This window comes from Macrotis lagotis, chromosome 5 (genome assembly GCF_037893015.1).
Source record: "Macrotis lagotis isolate mMagLag1 chromosome 5, bilby.v1.9.chrom.fasta, whole genome shotgun sequence".
NCBI lineage: Eukaryota > Metazoa > Chordata > Mammalia > Peramelemorphia > Peramelidae > Macrotis > Macrotis lagotis.
This window is the reverse complement of record NC_133662.1, coordinates 112,662,782-112,690,534: the sequence shown is the minus strand read 5'-3', so window position 1 is coordinate 112,690,534 and position 27,753 is coordinate 112,662,782. Positions and strand designations below refer to the sequence as shown.

The window sequence follows — 27,753 nt, the reverse complement described above, 5'->3', positions numbered from 1 at the left end:
CTATTTATGAAGGCAAGGAAGAATTATTATTTTAGAAAAATTTCTATTCTATACCATAATACAACTTATATTTAGGGTATTTAAATCATATAATCCTCAACTATCCTGGATAAGTCCATCCATTAAGCAATCCAGATAGATGTGGTTCTATAAGCAAGAACACATTTTCCTATATAGGCCAGGAATATCTTTTCCCAATAATGTTAATCAAATTGTGTATTTTGTCACTTCACCAAACAATTAAAATGTGGATGTGAGTATATACGGACTTACACTGTTTTATTAAATGTCTTTAATAGGTGATTATGATGAGATAACAATGGTCAACTTCCCATGGTTCTTTATACACAATGCTCTTTGACATTTTTCTTAAGGCAACTGAAACAGTGAAATCTAGACATTATTTCAAAAGAATGCTATGAAATACTTCTACATTAGAGGTTAGAATTTCTTCTATAGGTTTAAAATAAGTCTAGAAAATGGTCACCTATGAAGTGTCTTCTGAATATTTAACTACTTAGCAGTTCTCTGAGTGGACTCCCTTTTCTTTTTCTCCCAAACTCTTTTTAATCGCTCTGTTGACTATAGCAACTTCAGGTTTCCCATGTGAACCAAGCAGCTGTTCTGATACAGTATTTATAATGAACTGAGTTTTCGCTTATAAAATTAAATAAATGCCTCCTTTGTATTGCTTTTTTGTGTAGCAAATCTGGTTTCATGACCATTTAAGCTGATTACAACTGCTAATCCTTTTGAGAAAATATAATGTATTTACCTTTCTCTCAAAGAAAGGACTTCTCTCTAAAATTCTCAATCATTTTAGTTCATTAGTTCCCTTAGGAAAATCAACTGATACATAGCTTTTTTCTTTGTGAGAGAGGGGAAGGGAGAGTGAGGTTGGGAAGAAAACAAAGCAGACAAAAAAATTGGGAGGCAGATATATGATAAGCATAAAAACGTAAAGGAAACAAAAATCTCTAGAAAAGCTACACATATATAAATTTCCAACAAATCAAAACCAGTTTTACCAAGGATTTTTCCTAGATACAGACAGTAATTTATTTTCACATTACTATCATAGTCTTGTAGTAAAAGTAAACATAATCCTCCCCTTGCCCCCCCTCAAAGAGAAACCTCAAGAAAAATAAAGTAAGAGGGGAAAAAAGTGTACTTCAGTCTGTGTTCAGATACCATCAGCTCAGTCTCTGGAATAGATCACATTTTTTATCATAAGTCCATCAGAGAACTGCTTCAATATTTTTTCTCACAGATGCTATTACCAACTGTATTTCCCTCCATCCTATGTCTCCACACCCTCATTTATTCTATTCTCTTTCACCCTGTCCCTCCTCAAAAGTATGTTGTATCTGAATACCCTCTCCCATGATCTTCCCTCTCTTCTACCACCCATGCCACTCCTCTCCACCTTCCCAGTCGTCCCCCCGCCCATTCCTTTCCTCTCCTTTTTCCTCTAGGGTAATAGAGATCTAAATTTTCAATAGTAATTCTAGTATATACATCCCAAATACTAAAACCCTTTTCCCTATAAATATTAGAAATAAACTGAAGAACACACTATATGTTAATTCTTATCTTTTTTTATTTTATTTGTATATTTCTCAAAAAGTTAACATATATACTTAAAATAGTTATCTCTTGATGTCCTCCTTAACATCTTCTCTTCTTTTCTTTCCTATTCCCTATTCTTACTCTTATGCATCACCAAGTCCTGCTTTAGCTCTTTCAGTATTAATACCCATTAAGGTATTCTCTTTATGACCTTGATATTGTAGTTTTCCCTATAAAGCCTATAGAAGCTATAGCAAGAACATTTATTATTATCATTAAAGATGTTCCATGTTTTATAACAATAGATCTAATTCTACAATGAGTTAAAATAGTCTCTGATTGTAAAATATTCATTTATCTATGATGAATGAATTCCTTTAGAGATTACAGAAGAGATAATTGTAAATAAGGTTATTCATCAAGGTCACACAAGATCTAACATCATTTTATACTCAGAGCTCCTTTAATCTAAGGATTTTATAAGACTTATCAATCTTTACAACTAACAACTAAGTCTTGAATGCAGGAAGTACCATTACCATTTATAGAGAGAAATAGCTTAAATGGTATGATTGAAGTAATGAGATAAAATAAGGAATTTCCAGAATGAGCTTATGGGAGTGTCTACATTTTAGATATACCCAGATGCTTCGATCTCCCTGCACACTCAATCCTGTCCACAGCATCTATTCATTGATGTTATATCATGTTTCCTGTAATTATATTTTATTCTGAATGTTTTCTCCAATTGAAAGAAATCCTGTTTTTCTTCTACAAGTGAACTTCCATAAAAACAACTAAATGAATTATTTTAATGGAGAATATACTGAAAAAGCTAAAGCAGTACCAGGTAACAAGCTCCCTTAAGGAAACTTCAAGTATTAACTACAAATCATTTTGGAACTTCACCTGGCTGCTTCACATGTTTATTGATTTCCTGCCTGCAGCAGAATTTTCTAAACACTACACTTCCTCATATTCTATCTCAAAGTAACAGCATACAAGAATTATAACCAACACAAGAATAATCCCAGTCTCCTTGGCTGGGTCATCAAACATACCATTCCCCCAAATGTGATGTGCTCCAAGACTCCATGCTGGACTTTCTTCTCCCTCTGCTCTTTGTAACCTCTGCAATGTAATTACACACACACACACACACACACACACACACACACACACAATCCATATATCTATATGTACATGCACACATATACACACATATCTGTATAAATTCATATATATTCATATACACATATCCATATATAAATTTATATACATACACATATATAAATTCATATATATACACACATAACACACCCATATACATAAAAATTTACATACATACACATATCCATATATTCATAATCTTTGTGTATGTACATACACACATCTATATAAATTCATAAATATGTACATATCATATATAAAAATTCATATATATACACACATATATATACATCTATATAAATTCATATATATATATCATATATATAAATTGATATACACACATATCCATAAATTCATACATATACACATATCCATATATGTATATATAAGACATTTAATTATAATCTCTATGTAGATGATTCCCAGATCTATCTATACAAATTTAGCCTCTCTTCTAAGCTCTGTTCTCAAACACCAAATGCCTCCTAAACTTTCCTTAACTAGATGTCCTAAAGGGACAGTAAGGACTGGACCCAATATATAGGCAACTGCCATTAACAGTCTTAAAGAGGTGCTTATGTCATTAAGAGAGTAAGGGATACACACAGTCAGTATGGATCAGAGATGGGACACACATCTTATAGGTATCTCTAACTTAACAAGATGAAAACAGAACTCAGCAGCCTTCTGTGGGAAGCCCATCCTTCTTCTGAACTTCCCTATTTCTGTTGAGAGAAATTACCATCCTCCAGGCATGCAAATTAGGATCCTCAGTGTCATTTTTTTTATCCCCCACTCACTCCATATATCCTATCACTTGTCAAGTTCTATAAATTCTATCTCCATTATGTCTCTCCTATCTACCCCCTTATCTCCTCTCTTACCTAAGCTGTTATAAGAAATTAGTCTCCCTGCTTCCAAATTTTTCCCTCCCCATTTCTGGCTTTTGAAGACCTTCACAACTTGGCTCCAGCCTTCTTTTCCAGGTTTAACATTCCATTCATGCACTCCATGGTTCTGTCAAATTGATCTTCTGACTGCTCCTTACTTTTCAAGCTCCATCTCCCTTCTCCTTTGCAAACTGTCCTCCAGATCTGGATTATACTTCCTCCTTAACCCTATCTTGGAATCCTCAGTTTCCTTCAAATCTCAGTTCAAATGTTTCTCTTACATGAAGCTTTTCTTGATCCTCCAGATTTTTCTAGTGCCTCACTTTCCCTAAATTACATTTTATTATTTTGTGTGTGTGTGTATATATGTTTACATAACAAACAACACATACATATTACATGCATGTACCTTATATATAAATATATATACACATCCATATATATAAATTTATGTTTGTACACACTGCCTTGAGAGACCTGTGAAGTAATTTTATTTTTGTCTCTATCAATCAGTACTGTGCCTGATATAGAGTAGGAGCTTAATAACTGCTTACTGACTGATCTGTAATTAGTTTTTCAGAGTAAAACTTAAAAAGACTTTAAAAAATTCATATGGAGTATTCTCTGCTCTGGCTTAAACTCAATTACTATTACTTTTAATTAGTTTTCTTTAATAGAATCAAAGAGGAGGGAAAGACACAAGGACACACATTGAAGTAGTTATACTCCTACCCATCCACTTCTGTGGTCAATATTCCAAATCATTAATTCTTCATTCATTTTACTCTATTCTTTCAAAAGCTTATTTTTTTTTAACAAAACAAGATTTTCTGCTCATTATGATACTAGTTCACCTATAAATTATCAGCCCCCTTTAACACTCTTTTCTATTTCTTTGTTTCACAATCTATTTACCTGCTGAATAGCAATAGCTTATCTGTATCAATCCATTCCTTTCCCCCACACTAATCTCAGTTTTTCATCAAAAAAGAAAAGGTAATCATAGATTTTATTTTCACAGCAGTTTCTAAATATTCGTTTTAGAAAGAAAATACAAAAGCTATTTTATAGGGGACAACCAAGGCCTACAATAAACTTATATTGTATCATGAACCTTGGGACCACAGGGTTTCTACAGGCCTAGGCTCCCTAGGGCTTTAAACTGATATATCTCATGGAAATTTTTGATTCCCTAGGATGAAGTGGAAAAAGAAAAACAATGACTCTAATCACTTATTTATTTTCTAGTTCCTTCAGACCTAACCTTTGTTTAGCTCAGGGTTTGGAGACTTAGGCTGGGCCCAGCTAGAGTAGCTTAGAGCTCTCTGACCATCTTTAATTTCAGTCTACAAGGATGAATGAAGAGGCTATACAGAAAATCAAGATGGCCTTATTGTTTCCTAAAATTTCAGGCTCAAAGAACCTTCCAGGATGTAGTCCTCCTAAGGCAATGCTGAAGGACATAAAAACAATCTGTTATTTTTAGAGGGTTAAGTTAAGGAAAAACACAACCAAAATATAGCAAAGACCTGGTGCCCTACACAAGTTCCACAAAAACCTGTAGTCACACAATTCTGAGTATGAGGATTGGAGAATAAGCACAAAATATTCCTCCTAAAAATAAATAAAAGTTGCTGAGACACACACACTTACTTATAAGTCCGAAAGTAAATCTTCCCATCCAGGGCAGTGAAATGCAAGACATACTCTAAACCAGCAAGACGAATATTTGGTACTGTAGGGCCTCTGAAAAAATCTAAAAGCATATTTCATGACAGTTAAGAACAACCTCAAGAATGACTTTTTAAAATTCAGCTACAAATGAAATAAAACCATCAGCATGAGACTATAATTTATTACAAACACAAATCTAATAATAACTTGAATATAGAAAGATGACAGGTAGTACAAAGAAAAAAACCCTCAATTAAGTTTCACAAATCCTACTTCTACAGCTTAATATGTTGATTCTTTGTGGTTAGTTCACTGAATAATTATTCTTTTCAGTTTAAATGCTTTCCTCTCCACCAATACCTGGCATGGAGTTGAGTCATGTTTATCAAGGACATTAGTTTTAAAAAATACAAAAACCCATACAATGCAGTTCACAGAATGTTTTTCTAATCCATATGAGATATACAGGTCAATTTAAAAAAAAGTTAAATAAATTGTTATCCAGACAACAAAACAATCAACACTAAATTCTTGTAAATCACAATGACCAAGGCTAGATCCCCAAAAAAGGGCAACTTCTTTGGACAGATGGGTTAACCACTGGTGGTGGATCACTGTAAATAACAGCAGACATCTTGAAACTTAATTAGTTCTGCTAAATTTTTTTTCCTTCCTCTTTTTCTTCTTTATTACTATAAGGAATCACTTGCATAGGAAAGGGTGAGGAAAAAAGATAAAGAAGGAAATGTAGATGACATAAAAACAAGAGTTGTCAGAAAAAATGTATTTTTTTAGGTTTTTTCAAGGCAAATGGGGTTTAGTGGCTTGCCCAAGGCCACACATCTAGGTAATTATTAAGTGTCTGAGGCCGAATTTGAACTTGGGTACTTCTAACTCCAGGGTTGGTGCTCTATCCACTGAGCCACCTAGCTGCCCCTAAAAATGTATTTTAAAAGAAAAGCTGATAGCTCAAGGTAACCGTTATGATAAAGGGGGCGATTCTGCTAAATGTAAAACTTAAGAGAAAATTTCCCAAAGGGATCCCAATTATAGAAGCAAAAATTACAATTTTGGGAGCAAAACATTTGAATAAGAATAGACAGAAAAATAAAATCCTGTCTATCCTCCTGCCCACATGCAGTCTTTCTTGCTGCATAAAATGCAGAGCTAGAATAAAACAATCAAGCAATTTGTCAAGAGACATGGTGCAAATTTCCTAACTAATGATGAAATGCGTGAAGATTTTGCCCCAAATTCACCATACCTGAGCTACCAAAGCAAAAAGTTCTACTAATATAATGTACCAGTATCATCACTGAGGTCACTTTAGTTTTGGAAACAGTAGATATTCCCCTCTACTTTGAAATAACAGAATCATTTTCTACATGTTATTTTCCTAAGATGAAGAATGAAATGATGGATTAAGAAAAATACTTGGGAAAATAGAACTATATTCTTACCAAGTCAAAAGACTTAAGACATAAATAGTTCGTGGGTCTGTGTCTCACAAAAGTCAGTGTTTACCTTTCCACTGATGACTGCTCCCTGAAGTACTAAAGAAATTACATAGTTCACAATACTCCAAAATAATAGAAAAATATATTTAAGGTAGAAAGGGGGGGGGAGAGAAATTTGGGAAGTTTACCGGTAGCATATATGGCAAGTCTTAGCAACACAATGTAAATATGCCCAATATAATACATGTTTACCTAGAACTAGGAGAAAAAGAAACAATTCTTACACATTTGTAATCTTAATAATTGATGATTCAACAAATATTCATCAGGTGTCTGCTTTATGGGGTACTGGAGAATACAAAAATGAATCTTTATCCTTAAAGAGCATTCAAATGTACTAAAGAAAGTTAAAACAACAGAGAAACAAAAATAAAATCCAAGTGAAAGGAGAGGCAGGAACAAAGGTTCTGGATTGGAAAAATGAGGGGCACTTTTGGAGGAATGAAAAGAGCCTATGTCTGAAGAATTAAAAAAGAAGAGTGTTAGAAACAGTTCGAGGTAATACAAGGAAGGCATGGATTTTCATTTCTTAACAGAATATTTAAATAAAGCTAAGTAGCAACATGAAAATATAGAACTGGAGATTAGAAAATAGGCCAGGCCTGGATAATAATAGTGCTTTAAGGTTTACTAAGAGATTAATGTACATTATCTTACAAATGAGTTCACCAAAGATAATGAAGAGAGAAGTTTAATGAGACAGAATACTGAGGAAATCTAATGAGGAAATTTATTCTTAGGGGGAAGGATAAAAAAAGAGACAGGCAAAGGGGATAAGAGAATAATGAGGGATAAATGAAGAGTCAAGATAAAGAAGGATTCCTGAAGCCAAGGAAACAGAAAACTTCAATTAGGAAGAATGGACAAAAGTATCAAATGTTTGTGAGAGGTCAAGGAGGATGAAAATTAGCAAGGAGGTGAGCACAACTCCCTGGGAATTTTGACAGTAAAAGGATGTTGAGAGGTGGGACAGCAGCACAAAAGGAAGTGATAGAAGGCAATCTGTTAGAAGGAAATTGGTTTATCATTTGGTTTTTAAAAATCCAAAATGGATTACAAATATGGAGAATTAAGAGAAATTTGGGAAGATTTATAAAAGTGATACAGTTAAAGAAAACAGTACCAAAATTATCAAACAATAATGATATCGGGAGATGAGCACATTAATTGGATTTGAGTGAGGGAGTAGGAGTAGAGGGGCCTGTGCTAAGTCACCAGTCTTGTTTTTTCCTCCAGAGTAATCTGGATTTTAATGGCCAGATATGAATCAGGCCGACTAGAGATGGCCCTGGATCTAGATGAGAGGCAATGAGGGTTAAGTGACCAAGGTCATGCAGCTCATAAATTTTAAGTTGTCTGAGTTCAGATTTGAACTCCTATCCTCCTGACTCCAAGACCAGTGCTTTATCCACTGTGCCAACTAAATGCACAGTAAAACAAAAACCATAACAATATAAATGAAGAAAATAATAAAGGATGACAAAATTTGGGTCAAATACAATAGACAACACTTATACTAAATTATTCAACCAAAAGCATACCATCCTTTCTTGCCATTAACAGCCAAGGACAAAAGGAGAATAAACAACATATATTCTCAATGGCTAACCACTCTTTTAAATAGTTTTACTAATTTTTAAATGTGGAGAATATGGGAATTTTTAAATGTGCTTTGTTGAAAATTTGTATGTTTATTAGTTTGGGTTAGTTATGACAAAACAAAAAGATATCAATGTAATTTATAATGCTTGCTAAAAAAAACGTACAGCAGATGGCTGGTTAGTTTGCATGGAGAAATAAGTGTAGTGTTTATATAAGACAACTCTAATCTTAACTGAAGAAAGTTATAGGTAAATAACCTAAGTGGGGAAAGACAACACAAATATCTAGAAAAACTCAATCAAATGTAATAGATATTTAGAAAATAGGGGATTAGAAGATAAAAGATAACATAAAGCCAGAGTAAAGTAATGTACATAAATACTAAGAAAGGGACAAAAAAATCAATGTCGAACCTTTCAAATTTTTGTTTTACATTGACTTAGGCTTGATAGTTTAGTGAATTCTCAAACCATATAGATAACTTTTTAACTAATTCAACTGAACAATAACCACAAAGAGAAGAAAAGAATCTAAAGATGAATATTTTGATGGTTTCCTGTTTTTAAAAAGCAGTAGTACTCACACACTTCGGGATATAAAGTTGACATTTGCTTACATACTTAAAGAGTGGCACAGTAAATAAAGGTTAGGTGGCACAGTAAATAAAGAACCAGCCCTGGAGCCAGGAGTTCCCAGGGTTCAAATCTGGTCTCAGACACTTAATAATTCCCTAGCTGTGTGGCCTTGGGCAAGCCACTTAACCCCATTTGCCTCGCAAATACCTAAAAAAAAAAAAAAAGTGCATACGATCCCAGAAGATTGTTGAACATGTCCATACAAAGTAAAGACAGAAGGGATTCTCATTTTTTTCTTCAATATATAATCAGAAGCTGTAAGTGATTGACCAGAGAAAAAAATTGTTTACGATATCCACTTCCTTGCACAAATCTATACTTTTCTTATACTTTTATATTTAAAACTGCCATGTGTATCATGCATTCAGATTCAATGCTCCTTCTTACTTTCTCCACCTTTCCCACCCCAGTGTTCCTTTTTTTTTCTTTTGTATCTCCCGGTCTAATCACAAATGGCAGAGGCTCTACTGGTACTGCCTGGTCCATTCTGCCATCTGGTGGCTGTATCAAAAACAACAATATAACACAGAAGAAGCAGTTAAGATTTTTGGACAAATTAACAAAAAATCCCCATTATAACTTATTTTAATACTAATGGCATATGGAACTGATACCCTAGTAAATCTTTCAAATATCTGAAGATGCTGATATGATCATGAACCAACTGTCTGACAGTTGCTAAAAGATAATAAAATCTGAAGCTACACTAACCCAAATACAGACTCTAATAGGCCACAAGTAGAAATAGGCAATCCTGGACATCACACTTTTAGGACTTGGCTGGCAAACTGAAGACTAATTCAGGAAGGCTCATCCCCTTTCTTGGTCCTTTGCTCTTCTTTAAAGCAGATAACACAAAAAATCTTGAACCTCTTCTATGAGAAATGATCAAAGGAACTGCTTATTAGCTTGAACAAAGGGGGAACTATGACATCTACCTACAAATATTTGCAACACCATGAGAGAAAAGAACACTCATATCATGTTGCTTTTAGAGGGAAATATATATTTTGGCTGAAAAAATAGAAGAAATTCTACTTCTGAATAGAACAAATTTCAAACAAGTTACTTCAAAAAGTAGTGAACTTCCGGTTATTTTAAGCATTTCAGCTGAGGCAGAATGACCTTGTCTCAAGGATGCTGCAGAAAGCATTCTACAAAACTAGAGTACATTGCTTTCTGGGGGGGGGGGGGGGGGGGAATCTAAAACTCAAAACCTTGCAAAAAAAAAAAAAAGATTGGTGAAAACTACCACTGCAGGGGCAGAGCCAAGATGCTGACAGAAGAGCTTGTCTTAAGTGCTCTCTCTATATATAATATTTCAAAATTCATAAAATAAGGACTCTAAATTTTTGAGAGACAGAACCCACAGAGGCAGTTATCCAGCCCAAGGTAACCTGGAAAATAGTGGAAAGGCTCTGCTCCACGGGGGCAGAGGGGTGGTACACAAGAGTGAAGCAACTTCAGCCTATCAGAGGCAGCCCCAGGGCACCTGGGAGCCGCTGGTCATGCAGCAGGGGCAGTTTCCTTACCTACACCCTTGGGAACCCTGGGCACAACTTGTAAGATCAGCAGGGGGACCTCTGCCAGAGCCAAGTGGAGTACATGAAACCCAGCCCTCAGGGCACTCAGCGAGCAGCTTGGCCCCAGCAGCCCAGATCTAGGAAACAGAAGCAGGCAGAGCCAGGAAGCAGGAGCCCCAAGGCAACTGAACCTTGAGTACTCAGTATACCCAAGGAAGGGGAGTGGAGAGAGACTTCTGAGGTCTGTCCTCTGTACCTGGAAAAGGACTCTGGGGCTCTGATCACATTCAGATCCTGATCACAGTCTAGGACCCCTATAGAACAGCAGCCACCCCCACCCCTCAGTCCATGGCAGAGGGATGCACTTGTGGTCATTCACAGACCATGAAGGAAGACAAGAGCCTCACACACAGAGATGTGTGTGTGTGTGTGTGTGTGTGTGTGGGACCCCAATAATACTCAAAAGCACCCCAAGACCAGGCACAGGATGGGGAAATGAATAAACAAGGAAAAAAGAGGAACACTACTGAGAAATACCTTGTTTATGATCCCAAGAAGGATCAAAATATTCTATTTGAAGAGATGAGGAAATACAAGCTTCTGCATCTAAAGACTGCAAGAAAAACAGAAATTGGGCTCAGGCTATGACAGAGCTCAAAAAAGATTTTGAAAATCAAGTGAGGGAGACAGAAGAAAAATTGGGAAAAGAAATGAGAGAAATGCAGGAAAAATATGAAAAGAAGTCAACAGCTTAGTCAAGGAGATGCAAAAAAAATGCTGAAGAAAATAACATGTTAAAAACCAGCATAAGTCAAATGGCTAAAACAATTGAAAAAGGTATTGAGGAGAAGAAAGCAGAATTGGCCAGATGGAAAAAAAGAGATAAGAAAGCCCTCTGAGGAAAATAAATCCTTCACATGTAGAATGGAACTAAGGGAGGCTGCTGACTTTATGAGAAATCAAGACACAATACTTCAAGACCAAAAGAATGAAAAATTAGAAGAAAATGGGAAACATCTCATTGAAAAAACAACTGATCTGGAAAACAGATTCAGGAAAGAAAATTTAAAAATTATTAGGATACCTGAAAGTCATGATCAGGAAAAGAGCCTTGACATAATTTTTAAAGAATTCCTACAGGAAAATTGCCCAGATATCTTAGAAGCAGAGGGCAAAATAGAAATTAAGAGAAAATCCACCGATCTCCCCTGGAAAAAGATCCCAAAAAAACAACCCCCAGGAATATTATAGCCAAGTTTCAGAATTCCCAAATCAAAGAGAAAAAAAATTTTTTTAAGTTTTTGCAAGGCCACCTAGCTGCCCCTCAAAGAGAAAATATATATATTTTTTAGGTTTTTGCAAGGCAAACGGGGTTAAGTGGCTTGCCCAAGGCCACACAGCTAGGTAATTATTAAGTGTCTGAGACCAGATTTGAACCCAGGTACTCCTGACTCCAAGGTCAGTGCTCTATGCACTACGCCACCTAGCCGCCCCTTCAAAGAGAAAATATTAAAAGCAGCCAGAAGGACACAATTCAAATATAGTGGAGCTGCAGGCAGGGTCACACAGGACTTAGCAGCAACTACATTAAAGGCTCGTAGGGCTTGGAATATAATATACTGGAAGGCAAAAGAGCTTGAAGTGCAACCAAGAATCAACCACCCAGCAAAATTGAACATCTTCCAGGGAAAAAGATGGACTTTCAACGAACCAGGGCAATTTCAAATGTTCCTGTTAAAATGGCCAGAACTGAACACAAAGTCTGATCTTCAAATACAGGACCCAGATGAAGCATAGAGAGTGGAGGAGAAGGAGAAAATATGAGGGACTTAACGATGATGAACTACATGTATTCCTGCATAGAAAAATGATACTGATAATAGTCATAAGAAACTTCTTATTTCATAGAGCAGGTAGAAGGAGCTTTTATAGATGAAGCACAGGAGAGCTTAATTTGAAGATATAAAATATTGTAAAAACAGAGTCAGTGGCTAAAAGGAAAATGTAATGGGAGTAAGAGAAAGGAGAGGTAAGGGGTGGCTAGGTGGTGTCATGGATAGAGCACTGGCCCTGGAGTCAAGAGTAGCTGAGTTCAAATCTAGCCTCAGACCACACCTAGCTGTGTGGTCTTGGACAAGCCACTTAACCCCATTTGCCTTGTAAAAAAAAAAAAGAGAGAGAAAGGAGAGGTGGAATAGGTTAAGATATTTCATATAATAAGATTTTTTTTAAATTACAATGAGCTATTGTAATGATATGAAAGGGGGGAAGGTGAGAGGGAATGAGGGCACCTTCACTCTCATCAGAGGTGGCTAGGAGAGGAAACAGCATATATACTCAATGGGGTATAGACATCTAGAGTAAAAAGGAGAGAATGGGAACAAGGGGAAGGGGGGGTATGTGAGTGATGGAGCAGAGGGTGGACTGCGGGGGAGAGTGGTCAGATATAACACATTTTTCTTTTTTACTTCTTCCAAGGGGCTGGTATTGGATGGCCTATCCTGGACCAAAGAGCTGGGTGGTTGCTGGGCCTTAGGGGTGGTATGTGGGCTCGGGGCCTCTTGGCCCAGGGCCGTTGATCAGTCTGCTGCACCACTCAGCTACCCTACAGCACATTTAAGAAGATGGACAAAGTGAAAGAAGAGAGAAAATATAGTATATGGTAGTAGGGAGGTATGAATGGAGGGAGTTGCAATCAGCAATGGCAACAGTGGAAAAATATGGAAGTAGCTTTTTTGATGGACTTATCATAAAGAATGTGATCCACCTGCAACAGAAGTGGTAGTGTTGGAACACAGACCGAAGTACATTTATTATTTTTATTATTATTATTATTATTATTATTATTTGGGGGGTGTTTCATGGAATATGGGGTTGGGTGACTTGCCCAGGGCCGCACAGCTGGGTGACTGTTGGGTGTCTGAGGCCAGATTTGAACCCAGGTGCTCCTGACTCCAGGGCTGGTGCTCTGTCCACTGCGCCACCTGGCCTGCCCCTAGTATTATTATTATTTGGGTTTTTTGTTGATTTTTTTTGTGGGGCAATGGGGTTGGGGTGGCTTGCCCAGGGTCACACAGCTGGTTGATTGTTGGGTATCTGGGGCTGGATTTGAGCTCGGGTGCTCCTGACTCCAGGACTGGTGCTCCATCCACTGCACCACCTAGCTGACCCTAATTATTTTTTTATTTCCATTTTTAAAACTTTTTTCCTCTTTCCTTTACTTTATTGCTCATGAGGGTCTATATTTTTTGGGGGAGGGGGCATTCTGTTTACTCTTAAACAATAATATTTTAGTAATGTATAAAAAACATTTGTACAAAAATAAAATAAGTGAATAAATAAATTTTTAGGAAAAAAACTACCATTGCAACTTGCTGGAAAATAACATTGGAAAACATTTAAATTTAAAAAAAAAAAGGAATTCCAGAATAAGAAAACAAATTTGATACAACAAACCCTAAAAAGTGCCTTCTCCATCTCTATATGGTCTATGATTCTATATATGACTCCAAATAATTTTCTTGTATTAAGTAGTGAAACAAGGAATACCATTTGGTTTTAGCTTTTCTTCATTATAGAGGCAAGCAAAATACATTTAATCACACTCTACTGTTCAACTGTCTTCACTGGTTTTCTATTCAAACTCCTTTCCTAGGTATTCAAAATCTTTTACAATTCTCATTTACATTCTACTTTTCTGGGCTTATCTCAAATTTCTTCCCTCCATATGCTCATGGAGTTACCCAAACTACTACTGTCTGCTCTGCAAATGTGAGCTGTCTTCTGCCTTTACCTACACCATTCCCCATGGCTAGGAAGCCCTTGCAAAGTCCTCTCCATCACTTTCTTCAAATGTGAAAATCCAGTACAACTGAACTGTCACTTCTGCTAAAACTATCTCTGGTCCTTCTAGCAAGGTTCTCTTTGATGTGTCTGTCAAATATTTAGCACAGTACCTGAGACATGGGGGTGAGTGCATTATAACTGGTTGTTTCAGTCTCCTCCCTTATCAGACAGCAAGCTCCTGGAGCTCAGGGCTACATCTCTCCACCCCCCCAACAGCCATGGTGCTCTGTACACAGCAGACACTTCCTGCATGTTTGCCAACTCTGTCAGTCGATCTGTGACCTCTTAATTCTAGTCCATTTTTGCCCCATTTCTTTCCATAACCCATGCATCAGAAGACTTTCTCTCCAGGTCAAGATCTGGGCTGTCCATAAGGAGCTAGTTCCCACTATCCATTCACCAAATCACTTCTTACACAATAGTAATTAATAGTGATGTGCTTTTAGTATACTTAGACCCACCATGGGTCTCTCCATCACCCTTTGAATTGCGAACCATTTTTAGTCTAAGAGAATGTTAGTCCGTAACTGGCAGTCATTTAACAACCCTGGAAGAATACTATTGTTTTAAAAAGATGAAAAACTTAAGACCTCTGTTTCCAAATGTAATTTGAATCTAACTCCTCTGCTTATTAAATTCTGGGCTGAGCTCAATGGCCATATGAAGCACCTGTTTAAGATAAATTTTACCATGGACTAATTCATTAGATTGCCTATCTGGCTGCATGTCATAATCCAGTGTGAATGGTTAGATGCTTTTAGACCAAAGGATCTTTGCACAGCATGGCATGGATCCCTCTGATGAAACCTAGGAACCTTATCACAGAATAATTTTTTTAAATCATAGGATTATCAAAAAAAGTATGAAATAATTCTATACACACACATACACACATTATTGCTCATTATTTGTTTCTGAAGAGGACTAATAACATCACAGAGTGATATCTTGGCTTGATTAATACACATATCTATAATCACGGGTTCATGGAGTCCTATTTTAAGAAACCCTGATGCAGAAATGACTGACTCCCAGAGAAAGTCTGGAAACATTCTGTGGCTTGAAGCATGAAGCAATCTGCAAACAAAAGCATTTGTAGAACCTCCCTACAAATAAGAAATCCTACTTCCACTTGGTACTTTGTACCATGAAACTGGTAAATATTTCTTCCTATTTTAAGTGTTGCTTTTGAGAATACTTCAATGACCTGCTATCTCTATGTCTGCATCTGACAAATTATCTTGTATTATCTTAATACATGGGAGAAACTTTTTTAAAAAAGAATTACAAAGCTGAAATTTGCTCTGTGTCAAATGCTTTGCTATAAAAAAAAGGATTTTCTATTTTTCTCATACAGCTCAGATGGGTGATGTGTCTGTATAAAATCAACCATGGAAAGGTTGTTTATTCACTTCTTGCATACTTCAACCCCATGATGTCTTTAAAAATTCATTCTAAAAATTTGAGTTAAGAATATGTAGGACTCAGATGGGTGATGTGTCTGTCTATAAAATCAATCATGGAAAGGTTGTTTATTCACTTCTTGCATACTTCAACCCCATGATGTCTTTAAAAATTCATCCTAAAAATTTGAGTTAAGAATATGTAGGACCACTAGGTGGCACAATATACAGAGAACTGGCATTGGAGTCAGGAGGACCTGAGTTCAAATTTGACCTAGACACTTATTACCTAGCTATGTGACCTTGGGCAAGTCACTTAACTTTTGCCTTGAAAAAGGAAAAAAAGTGTTAAGAAAATGGAAACAGAGTTGATCATTTCTGATTTTTTTTTGGTAGTCTTTTTGAATTATTTTGGAATTACCTGAGATATCAAAAAAACTTTCTTAAACTCCTTTAAAATTTTTCACCTCCTATACACATTTTTCCTGCACTGATCTGATCAGGCCTAAATACTCAGTTCCTTCACCTTAGAGAAGACACTGCCACTTCTTCAAAAGGAAGTGACTGAAATGGTGTTCCAATATCACCAATAAGAAGAGAGCTAGCTGAGCATCACTGATGAGACTTGGGGAATCAGAATAAAAATGAGAATGATTTATTTCATTTCTTATCTCTTTTCAGTTTTATCTATAGAAGTTCTTTGGTTGGTCTGGTATGCAATGCTCTTTATAGCTTTTCTCTTTTCAGTGTTGGAATGCAGTTCTGTTAATTTTCCGTTATCTTCTTTCTTGACTGCAACATATCTCTACTTAGTAAGGATTGAATTCTGTTTTCACTGAATGCCTACTATGTGGCAACATACTGTACTAGGCTCTGGGATATAAAGGTCAAAATAAAACAGATCCTAATCCCACAGAATTTACTATTTTCTACTGGAAAGACACAATGTATACCCAGAAAAGTAAATCAATACAATGAAAGCTAGGGAGTATATAAGCCAGTGATGAGGAGGGAAAGCATTCTAGATATGGGAATAACTCAACATAATAACAAAGAAGATGGAGATGGACTGTTAATAGAAGGAAAAATAATAATAGCAATAGCTATACCCTGCATTTCATAATCTTTTTATTTATTTAAGGCAATGGGGTTAAGTGATTTGCCCAAGGTCACACAGCTAAATTAAATGTCTGAGGTCAAATTTAAACTCAGGTACTCCTGACTCCAGGGCTGGTGCTTTATCCAATGCATCACCTTGTTGCCCTAATACTCTGCAATTTAGCAGATATCTATTGGAAATACTTCTTCAATTCTTATTATTCAGATGGCTGTCCCAGTTGCACATATCTATGCCAGTAAAAATCCTAACAATCAAGCCACATTAAATAAAAAATTCAGAAATCCAATGAATACATAATATCTTCTACCAAAGAGTTACAAAAAGAAGGCAATCACAAGCTCATCAAGTGTCCTTATAAGCCCCACAGGAGCACCATCAATCACCATGGAGGTACTGAACTGCTACAAGGACAGCCCAGGGGATCTTCATTCCCTATGCTAAGTCCTAAGATATCTGAAGATCCAGTGAGGCCCTAAGCCCAGGTGGTAGAGATCAACTCCAGAATCTAGGTAACCCTGTACAAGGTCAAGCAGGGCTAACTACTTCCATCTAAGAGGACAATAAGAGGAAGTACCTAGAAATGGAACAAAGTCTCAAGAACTAAAGGTAAATGAATTGGTAAATCAAATCAAATACCAATGCAGTTAAAAAAATTATTGCAAATCTAACTGTAAAAATCTGCAAAACAGAGATCAGCAAGCTGGAAGGGGTTAGGGGAAAGACTATGGATTGACCTCAAGGAATTTCTAGAGGAAACAAAGTTAAGACATCAAGAGTTCAATAAGAAGTCTAGAAGAAAAAAAAATTAAAAAAAAAGAAGTCTAGAAGAAATGGAAGACTAAGTATCTTTAAAAGAGAGTAGTGTTAAACTTTCCCCAAGAAATGAAATCCCTTTCCCTACAGATAACAGGTTACAATTACACTGGGCTCTAGAGAACTAAGACTACAGGACTTTTAGGGGTGTCTGAAGATATGGAAGTCACACCCTCTATCAACACAATGGAGTGGGTTGGATTCAATGACCCCACAAAGAGAATGAATTCTGAGATCTCCCGCATCCTTGAAGAAGTCAGAGAACTTCATCATGCTAAAATCCCTCAGACCTCCAGAATCAGATGCATCCCTCAGAAATAATGAATCCTGAGATTCTCATCATCAAAAACTAGTCAATGATCTTTATCTATCATGCTGAAAATTCTTCTGACCTCCAGGGCTAGATGTACTCCTCAGCAAGTCAAATACAACAATCTGGCCACAAACTAGGAGAATCAGGAAATCAGAAATGGGATTTATCTATAGTCAGTCAGCTGAAAGGGACTACCTGATGTCCCAGGAGTGTATTCCCGGTAGAATATTATTTCAACTACTCCATCAGGATAATGCCCCATTAACCCCAACAGACCACAATTGCTAGCCAGGGCAGATCATGCTCTGATGATGCAAGTTTCTGGGAATAAGAAAATACATTCCAATAAGAAGGGCTTTCCAAAAGTGTATACTAAAGACCTGCCTCCTTAATATAAAGGTGAAGGCAGCACTTCACCAGGATCCCACCTACTGTCAAGGGAATACTCAATTTTAACTCCTAATTAACCCCTCCCCAGCTGACCCCAAAGAAGCCAGGCCCATTGTTGACTGCCTCTGCCCATTATTGACAATAAGACCCTCATCTAGTCCCTTCCTCTTCCTAGGCCTCTGTGTTCTTTCTCTCCAAAATCATTCTTCCACTCCATCTTCCTTGAGTTCTCTACTTCTGATTCCTTGTATACCCACTTATGAACATTGTACAATAAATGGATATCCATTATGGCAATAAAAAAAATAGATTCCAAGTCCCAGGAAATCAGAATGAACTAAAAAAATCCATAATAGCCAGAAATAGAGAAAAAAAATCAAAATTCTGAAAAAAAATTGAAGAAAATATAAGAAATATAATATCATAAGCAACTGATCTAGAAAACAGGTAAAGAAGAGATAATTTAAGAATCACTGACTCACCCACCCCCCAATAAAAATGGACTAGACGTAGTATTTCAAGAAATCATAGATGAAAAACTTCTTATGGTCCAATCGTTTTCCATTAACATTTATATCCTTGATGAGTTTAGCCATTTATTTAGAACAAAGTCAATATTAAAAGAAGCCACCAATCCAGAAAGAATACATAAAAGGGGGCGGCTAGGTGGCATAGTGGATAAAGCACTGGCCTTGGAGTCAGGAGTACCTGGGTTCAAATCCGGTCTCATAATTACCTAGCTGTGTGGCCTTGGGCAAGCCACTTAAGCCCATTTGCCTTGCCAAAAAACCCTAAAAAAAAAAAAGGATACATAAAAGAAAAAAAATCCCTAACAATGGCATAGTCAAAAGCCCATAGTTTCCAGAACAAAAAAAGATACTGCTAACAACCACAAAAGAAGAGGTTAAGTTTAAGAATCAAGAGATTACAGTCAAAATCACTCAGGACTTGGCAATTTCTAATAAAAACCAGATATCTTAGAGTATTATATCCCACAAGGCAAAAGAGATAGGCTTATAACCAAGAAAAACTTACCTGTACAAAGCTCATCTGACAGAAGGGAAAAAACAATGGAATAGAGGGCTTTCAAGCCTTTCTGATGAAAAAAAACAGAGCTAAATCTAAATAAGAACTCTGAAACAGAAATTGGAGAAATCTAGATTTGAGCTGTTGGAAAGTTTCTGATACTGTAATTTTAATATTCTAATGGGAGGAAACAAATATTTTTAGAACCTTAATATTTTCAAAGGGTACTGAAAGAGATAAGAAAAAGTGGAGAAGTAGTCATTCTGTTCTGAATCTAAGAGGGGAATGAGAAAGGAGGGTACAAGGACAGCTGATAACACCAGTGAAAGAAAAAACAGGAGGTTAGAATTTGCTCATTTTCATAATCAGGATCTGTGAGAATCTACAAATGAAGGAAGGGGAGAGGGAGTGAACATCAGAGGAAACTCATTCTTATCTGAAACAGGCAAACACCCACACAAGCAAGTTCAATGTAGAAATTCTGCCAGCTCCCCAAGAAAACAAGCAGGGACAGAGATGTGTTAGGAAAAGAGGTTAAAGAGGGATGGTGCTGCCATCAGGTTGCTGTACAGGCTGGCTTCTTGGAGCCACAGGGAAGAGTTGGGTGACAGATATCAAGGGTGGATAAGCAACCCTGAAAAGGGGCTCAGCAAGCCCTCAACCCAGAGGTGCTAGTCCTCCTTGAACACCTCAGACATTCCTTTAAAAAGTAAAACCCTAGGCTACCTCCAAAGAGAATTAGGAAAACTCTTACAATGGGAGGGGAGGATGGGGGTAGTGGCAGGCAATGCTTCAATCTTACTCTCATAGCAATAGATCATATCTCAGTAAAATTCTCAGCACCTGAATGAAGACCAAAGCATACTATTTTCATTTTTTAAAATTTACTGTTTATTTTTTCTTTTTCACATTTCCCCCCCTTTTTTTCCTGGATCTTCTTTCCAAACATGACTAAAAAGGAAATACGTTTAACATGATTGTACATGTATAATGTCCTTGAGAGTACTTGCTTGTCAAGGAGAGGGGAAAAGAGAAAGAAAGGGAGGGAGAAAAATGTGGAATTCAAAATCTTATGAAAAATGAACATTGAAAACTATATTTACATGTAATTGGAAAATACTTTGCTTTGGATGGTCTCTTAAGACAACTGGAGAATGACTGAACAAAAGACAGTACATAAATGTAATGGAAAGTAGATTAAAAATTTTTTTTTTATTTAGGGCAATAGGGTTAAGTGACTTGCCAAAGATCACACAGCTAGGTAATTAAGTGTCTGAGGTCAGATTTGAACTCAGGTCCTCCTGATTCCAGGGTCAGTGCTCTATCCATTATGCCACCTAGCTACTCAAGAAAATAGATTTTTAAAAATTCAGGATAATATAATTTAATGCAGAATAAAGTTAGCAGGATTAAAAAATTTACACAAAAAGGCATCATTATTACTCTCATCAAATCAATGAACAGAAAACCTAGGATGACACATGTATGGTTGGCCAACTCCTGACTGAGAAGTGATAGGATACAAGATACAGAGATATATTTTTGGACATAGTGTAGTTTCATTTTGTTTGACTAAGCTAAATTTAAAAGGGGTTTTCTTCCTTTCTCTTTGTTAAGGGAATGGGGGAGGGAAAGAGAGGTATGGAGGGGCCACAAGGTCAGCTACTATAATGTCAAAAAAAAGTTGAACACTGAAGTATTTTTAAAATATGTAGAACGTGTGCTCACTTCAGCGGCACATATACTAAAATTAAAATATGTAGAACAGAACGGAAGGAAATTCAAAATGAAGAACAGATAAACAGGGCACTTTTGAAAGTACCATATATTCCCTCAGATATGTGTCTAACAAAAGAAAATTAGAAGCAATATATATGATGAATTAGGGAACAGTCACAATATGATAAAATACAGTTTGGAGTTAAGCTTCTATTCTACCCAGTAGAACAGAATTCACTTAAATCTTCTCTTAAACTCTTTAATTCCTTCTCTGACTATTCTTCTTGACCCAAGAAAACCAACTCAATACCCTAATCCCTTCAGAATGGGATAGGAGGGTACAGGTCTAAAGTAGGTCTTATCTCTAGTTCCTGTAACTGAGGGTAAGACTGATAGATTACCTGAGTCTGGAAATTCTGAGCTAAAGCCAAGAAGTGTTCACACTAAGTCCAACACATACAAAACAGAGAGCTCCCAAGAGCAGGGGGCCAATGGGATTCCTAAAGTGAGGTGATGGGCCTGGGTCAGATGAAGGGAGCAACAGATCAAAACTTCTATGCCGGCAGTAAAGGGGTTAGGCCCGTGAATGCCTTCAGCACTTGTATTCTATGTGATAAAAGGAAATTCAATACTCAAAAAATAAAATTAAAATTTTTACATCTAGTTTCTGGAGCCTAAGGTTTTGTCCTTGACTGTTTCATTTCCTAAAAGGAAAATTCTGGAAAGAAATTATTATTGAATATTTGTGTATTAATATTTTCAGTTGAACTAAAAGAAGGTTTTCTATATGCTTCCACAATAGTAAGTCAATTTGGCTGGAAAACAGACTATGTAAATAGGAAACCAGATTGCAAGGGGCTGTGAAGTGGGCTGTAAAAAAAAAAGTGCCCCAAGGTAAGAAGTATTATGAAAAGATTCTTTTACCAAGAATCATACAAACTGAGCACAAAACTTCATTATCTGTAAGTTAATTTTGGAGAAACCACGAAGATATTTACTGACTGAAAGGAATAAAATAACTGGTTTTGGAAATAATAAATTTGAGATGCCAACAAGATATTCTGGAAGTATCAAGTAGACAGGAGAACCTCTGCCCAAGCTCAGATGAAAGGTAAACATTTGGAAGTCATCTATAATAAAAAGTTATAATTTTGGGGGAGAGAATAACAAAAAAGAGAAAGAGAGAGAAAGGTGGTCAGGAAATGTAGACTAGACTATAGACCTTAAATTTACACTTAAATCTGTAGGCAATGGAGCACAATTAAGGAGAGAACTTGTTTTAAAATTTTAATAATTTCCTAAAAAGTTTTAGTATATTGACCTAATTGAAAAATGATTTTAAATATTACTTGCCCAAATAATAAGCCAACCTAAGTAACAGGTCATACAACAACAGAAAAACTATTCATTAAAGAGAAATGACGTTGAAGTGAAAGGAGGACCTGTTATGTAAGACCTGTGAAGTCTTTACCAATCTGGAAGGATGCCACAGGCAGAGGAGTGACAAAAGTAAAATAAAAGGAGGAGGGGACAAAAGTGAAGAAAAGCATTAGGTGATGGAAAAGATGAAAAATACAAAGAAAAAAAAGGCTATATGGTTGCAGATTGTCAGACAATCGGTTAAATTTTTTATAACAAAGATTAGAAAAACCACTTACCAATAAGAAGACTTTTCAATCTTCTATAGTCTTCACTTGCATCAAAAGCTTCACCAGCAAATATCAACATGGGTTTTGTCCCCTCAGGGCACTTGCTATTCTAATAGAGAGAATTTTTTTTAAGTATAAACTATTCCAATAATTGGTTGACCTTTTTAAGCTTCCACATGATAAACTAAAGCTTTAAAATAGTTCTTAGCTATTGTAACCATTTCTGTGAACATTTGCAAAAAACAAATGCCCTCAGATCTTCTATCAATTTCCTTCTTCCTGGTACTATTGGTTCTTCCCTCCAGCAATCTAGCTTAGATTTAGCATTCAGCCTTAACTAACTTCCCTAAACAAGACCTCTCAACTGATCAATCTCCAATAGGTATTATCAGATCCTGTCCCTTTGCTGCCTATGTTTGGGCATATTATCTGCCCATATTGTCCTGTTTCATATTTCATATATTTCAGCTGTGTCAAACTCTATGTGACCCCATTTGGTGTGTTCCTGGTAAAAGTTGTAAGTGGTTTGCCACAGATTTCTCCAGGTCACTTTACAGATGAGGAAACTGAGGTAAATTGGATTAAGTTATTTGATTTGCCCAGGGTCAAATAGTGAAGTATCTTGGGGCAGGATCTGAACTTAAATCTTTCTGACTCCAGGTCCAGTGCTCTATCCAATGTCACCTAGCTGCTTTTTTTTTTAATCTATACTATAGAACTTGTACAGATACTTAAATAATTTCGGAGGATAGTCAGTATTCATAGTTGTGCTTATATAACAGTGACCACCTAAAATAGTTTACAGATTTAGATCTACAGTCATCAAACTACAAAGATTTCAACTACAAACTATTTCAATTTTATAGAAGCAGAAAAATAAAAAAAAAAAAATTCAAGGGAATAATGTCTAGAATATCAAAACAATTATTGGGGGGGAGGTTGTAATGAAAAGGGAATACAATTCCAGACCTCAAAATTATATTATTAAAAACAATCATCTAATGAGTAATGTCAAACTCAAAGAGAAATGATCCTTTTGGACCACACAACTTAGAAAACAACAAATTAATATTATTTATGCTGTATTGTATTTTAATTTATTTTGTTAAACACTTCTCAATTACATTTTACATTTACATTACACAATTACATTGCGGCAGCCAGTGAGAGTTTGTCACCTTTGATCTAAATTATTGGATATTTATACAGAGAACTGAGTCAAATTTTAAAAAGACAAGCCACTCCCCAATTGGCAAATGGTCAAAGGATATGTAAAAGCAATTTACAGATGAGGAAATCAAAGCCATACAAAGTCATATGAAAAATTGTTCTAGATCACTAAATTATTAGAGAAATGCAAATTAAAGCATCTCTGAGGTACCACCTCACACCTCTCAGACTGGCCAATATGACCAGAAAGGTCAATGATCAAAGATGGAAGGGATGTGAGAAATCTGGGACTGTTAACACATTGTTGCTGCAGCTGTGAACTCATCCAACCTTTCTGGAGAGAAATTTGGAATTATTCCCAAAGGTCAACAAAAATGTGCATACCCTTTGATCCAGCAATATCACTACTGGGTTTATACCCTTAAGAGATTATGAAAAAGGGTAAAAACATCATTTGTACAAAAATATTCATAGCAGCCCTGATTGTGGTGGCAAAGAATTAGAAATTAAGCGAATGTCCTTTAATTGGGGAATGGCTTAACAAACTGTGGTATATGTATGTGATGGAACACTACTATTAGAAACCAGGAGGGATGGGAATTCAGGGAAGCCTGGAAGAATTTGCATGAACTGATGCTGAGCAAGATGAGCATGAGTGGGATAAAGTTTGAGATTTCTTCAGTAAAATATTATAGATTGAACTATATGCCCCTCCTCCCTTGACAAAGCAAACTTCTGGGATATTGTTGAAGAGTCAACTGACCTCACTTTATCTGCTGATGTCTGGAGAATCATTCAGTTCCTAGGGCTAAAGAGATAATCTGGTTTTTATGCTCTTTTCCCTAGATTAGCTAGTAGTTTGTAGATTGTAAAACCACATTCCTCATTAAGGAGGGTGGGTCAGTGGAGGGTGGAAATCCAGTTAAGATAAATGTGATTCTTGGGCCTTTTGCTTTTGCCTCAATCTCTCTAATTGATTGTGCCCCATTTCTTGAGAAAGGAATAAAATCTTCTCTTAATACCTTGAGAGATCTCTGAAATTTATTTAAGTGGCATTTGTCCCACACAAGCAGAACCAGAAAAACATTGTACACCCTAACAGCAACATGGAAGCGATGGTCAACCTTAATGGACTTGCTAGTTCCATCACTGCAACAAATCAGGTACAGTTTTGGAGATCTGCAATGGAGAATACCATCTGTATCCAGAGAAAGAATTGTGGAGTTGAACAACGACCAAAGACTATTACCTTTAATTAAAAAAAAAAAAACCCACTGTTATCTTATTATGTAATTTGCTATGTCTTATACTTTTATTTTTTCTTCCTTAGGATATGATTTTTCTCTCTTATCACATTCAACTCAGATCTATGTATACCATGAAAACAATTCAAAGACTAACAGACTACCTCTGTGGGGAGTGGGAAGCAAGATTGGGGGAAAAATTGTAAAATTCAAAATAAATAAAATCTTTCTAAAAAAGAAAAAAAGGGGCAGCTAGATGGCACAGTGAATACAGCACTGGCCTTGGAGTCAGGAGTGCCTGGGTTCAAACCCAACCTCAGACACTTAATAATTACCTAGCTGTGTGGCCTTGGGCAAGCCACTTAACCCCAACTGCCTTGAAAAATCTAAAAATAAATTATTTGATACTTATAAATACATCAATCCAATTCAATAAATCAGTGTTCAGTAAACTCAAGAATAAGAATTACTTGGGAAGGAAATCCCTAATTGAAACTATCTGCTGAAAAAACTGAAAACCAGTTTGTCAGAATTACATTTAGACCATAATTATCCTTTGTAATCGAAAAGATAAACTATACAATTTCAATTACATGAAAAACTTTTTGCATCAGATAGAACAATAATCATTTCTGTGATCAAAAGGATATGAATGAAATTTTCAAAATGTTCACACATGAAGCAATAATAACAGGAGAAATGTGAATGAAACAATTCTGAGATTTCTCCCCACACCCAGTATATTGGTCAAGATGACCCTCCTCTCCAAAAAAAAAAGGAAAAATTAAAGAAAGATAGGCTTAATAACATACTGTTGTAGAACTGGAAATTGGTTCAACCATCTGGAAAATGATTTGGATGTCATAATGCTCTATACCTATAAAGATCCAACTAACAGGCAAAGATTCCAAAGAAATCAATGATAAAAAGAAAGGTCAGGTTCCACATATATCAACTCATTTAGCATAAAATAGAAGTAAAGTTCTAGAAACAAAGTAGATGGTCATTGACTAAAAATGGCTAAATAAACTATTATATGTTAAACATGATTGTGTAAGTAAAACTTTTACCATTATTGAGGGGGGCAGCTAGGTACCTGGGTTCAAATCCAACCTCAAACACTTAATAATTACCTAGCCGTGTGGCCTTGGGCAAGCCACTGAACCCCAATGCCTTGAAAAAAATGGAAAAAAAAATGAAAAAAAATCTAAAACAAAATTGGCCAGATGGGAAAAGAGATAAGAAAACTCTGAGGAAAACAAATCCTTCAGACAAAGAATAGAATTCAGGGAGATTGATGAATTTACAAGAAATCAGGGCTCAATAGTTCAAAACTAAAAAAAAAACACAAAAAATTAGAAGAAAATGTGAAACATCTCATTGAAAAAACAACTGATATGGAAAACAGATTTAGGAAAGATAATTTAAAAATTATTGGAATACCTAAAAGTCATGATCAGGAAAAGAGCCTTGCCATCATTTTCAAAGAATTACTACAGGAAAATTGCCCTGATATCCTAGGAGCAGAGGGCAAAATAGAAATGGAGAGAATCCAGATTCCCCCTCCCCAGAAAAAGATCCCCCAAAAAAACACTTAGGAATATTATGGCCAAGTTCCAGAACTCCCAAGTCAAAGAGAAAATACTACAAGCAGCCAGGTCACAATTCAAATATCGTGGAGCTGCTGTCAGGATCACACAGGATTTAGTAGCAACTACATTAAAAGCTCATAGGGCTTGGAGTATAATATACCCGAAGGCAAAAGAGCTTAGAATGTAACCGAGAATCAACTACCCAGCAAAACTGAATGTCCTCTTCCAGAGAAAAAGATGGACTTTCAATGAACCAGGGGAATTTCAAATGTTCCTGTTGGAATGGCCAGAAATGAATAGAAGGTTTGATCTTCAGATAGAGGACTCAGGTGAAGCATAGAAGTGGAGGAGAAGGGGAAAATAGGAGGGACTTGATGATGAACTGCATGTATTCCTGCATAGAAAAATGACACTGATAATGCTCATATGAACCTTCTCAGTTAATAGAGCAGGTAGAGGGAGCTTTTATAGTTGAAGCACAGGAGAAAGCTGAATTTGAAGATAAAATATGGTGTAAAAATGGAGTCAATAGAAAAAAAGGAAATGTAATGGGAGAAAGAAAAAGGAGAGGGGGAATAGGCCAAGATATTTCATGTAATAAGATTTTTCTTTATTACAATGAGCTATTGCAATGATATGGAAGGGGGGAAGGCAAGGGGGAATGAGGGAATCTTTACCCTCATCAGAGGTGGCTAGGAGAGGAAACAGCATATATACTCAATGGGGTATAGACATCTGGAGTAAGAAGAAGGGGGCAATGTGAGTGATGGAGGAGACAATGAACCACGTGGGGAGAGTGGTCAGATATAACACATTTTCTTTTTTACTTCTTGCAAGGGGCTGGGATTGGAAGGCCTGTCCTGGACCACAGGGCCAGGTGGATGCTGG

General features: G+C 36.3%; 1 protein-coding gene across 2 annotated transcripts in view; it reads right to left on the bottom strand.

Annotated features, from left to right (window-relative positions):
- The window catches only part of RPF2 (ribosome production factor 2 homolog), a 57,534-nt gene that overhangs the window by 12,857 nt on the left and 16,924 nt on the right, over positions 1 to 27,753 (bottom strand). For both annotated transcript variants that reach the window (XM_074187370.1, XM_074187371.1), the window contains 2 exons: positions 22,869 to 22,968; positions 5,283 to 5,385 (listed from right to left, as the gene is read on the bottom strand). In XM_074187370.1, the coding sequence (XP_074043471.1) occupies positions 5,283 to 5,385; positions 22,869 to 22,968 (203 nt within the window). The remainder of the gene's footprint in view (positions 1 to 5,282; positions 5,386 to 22,868; positions 22,969 to 27,753) is intronic.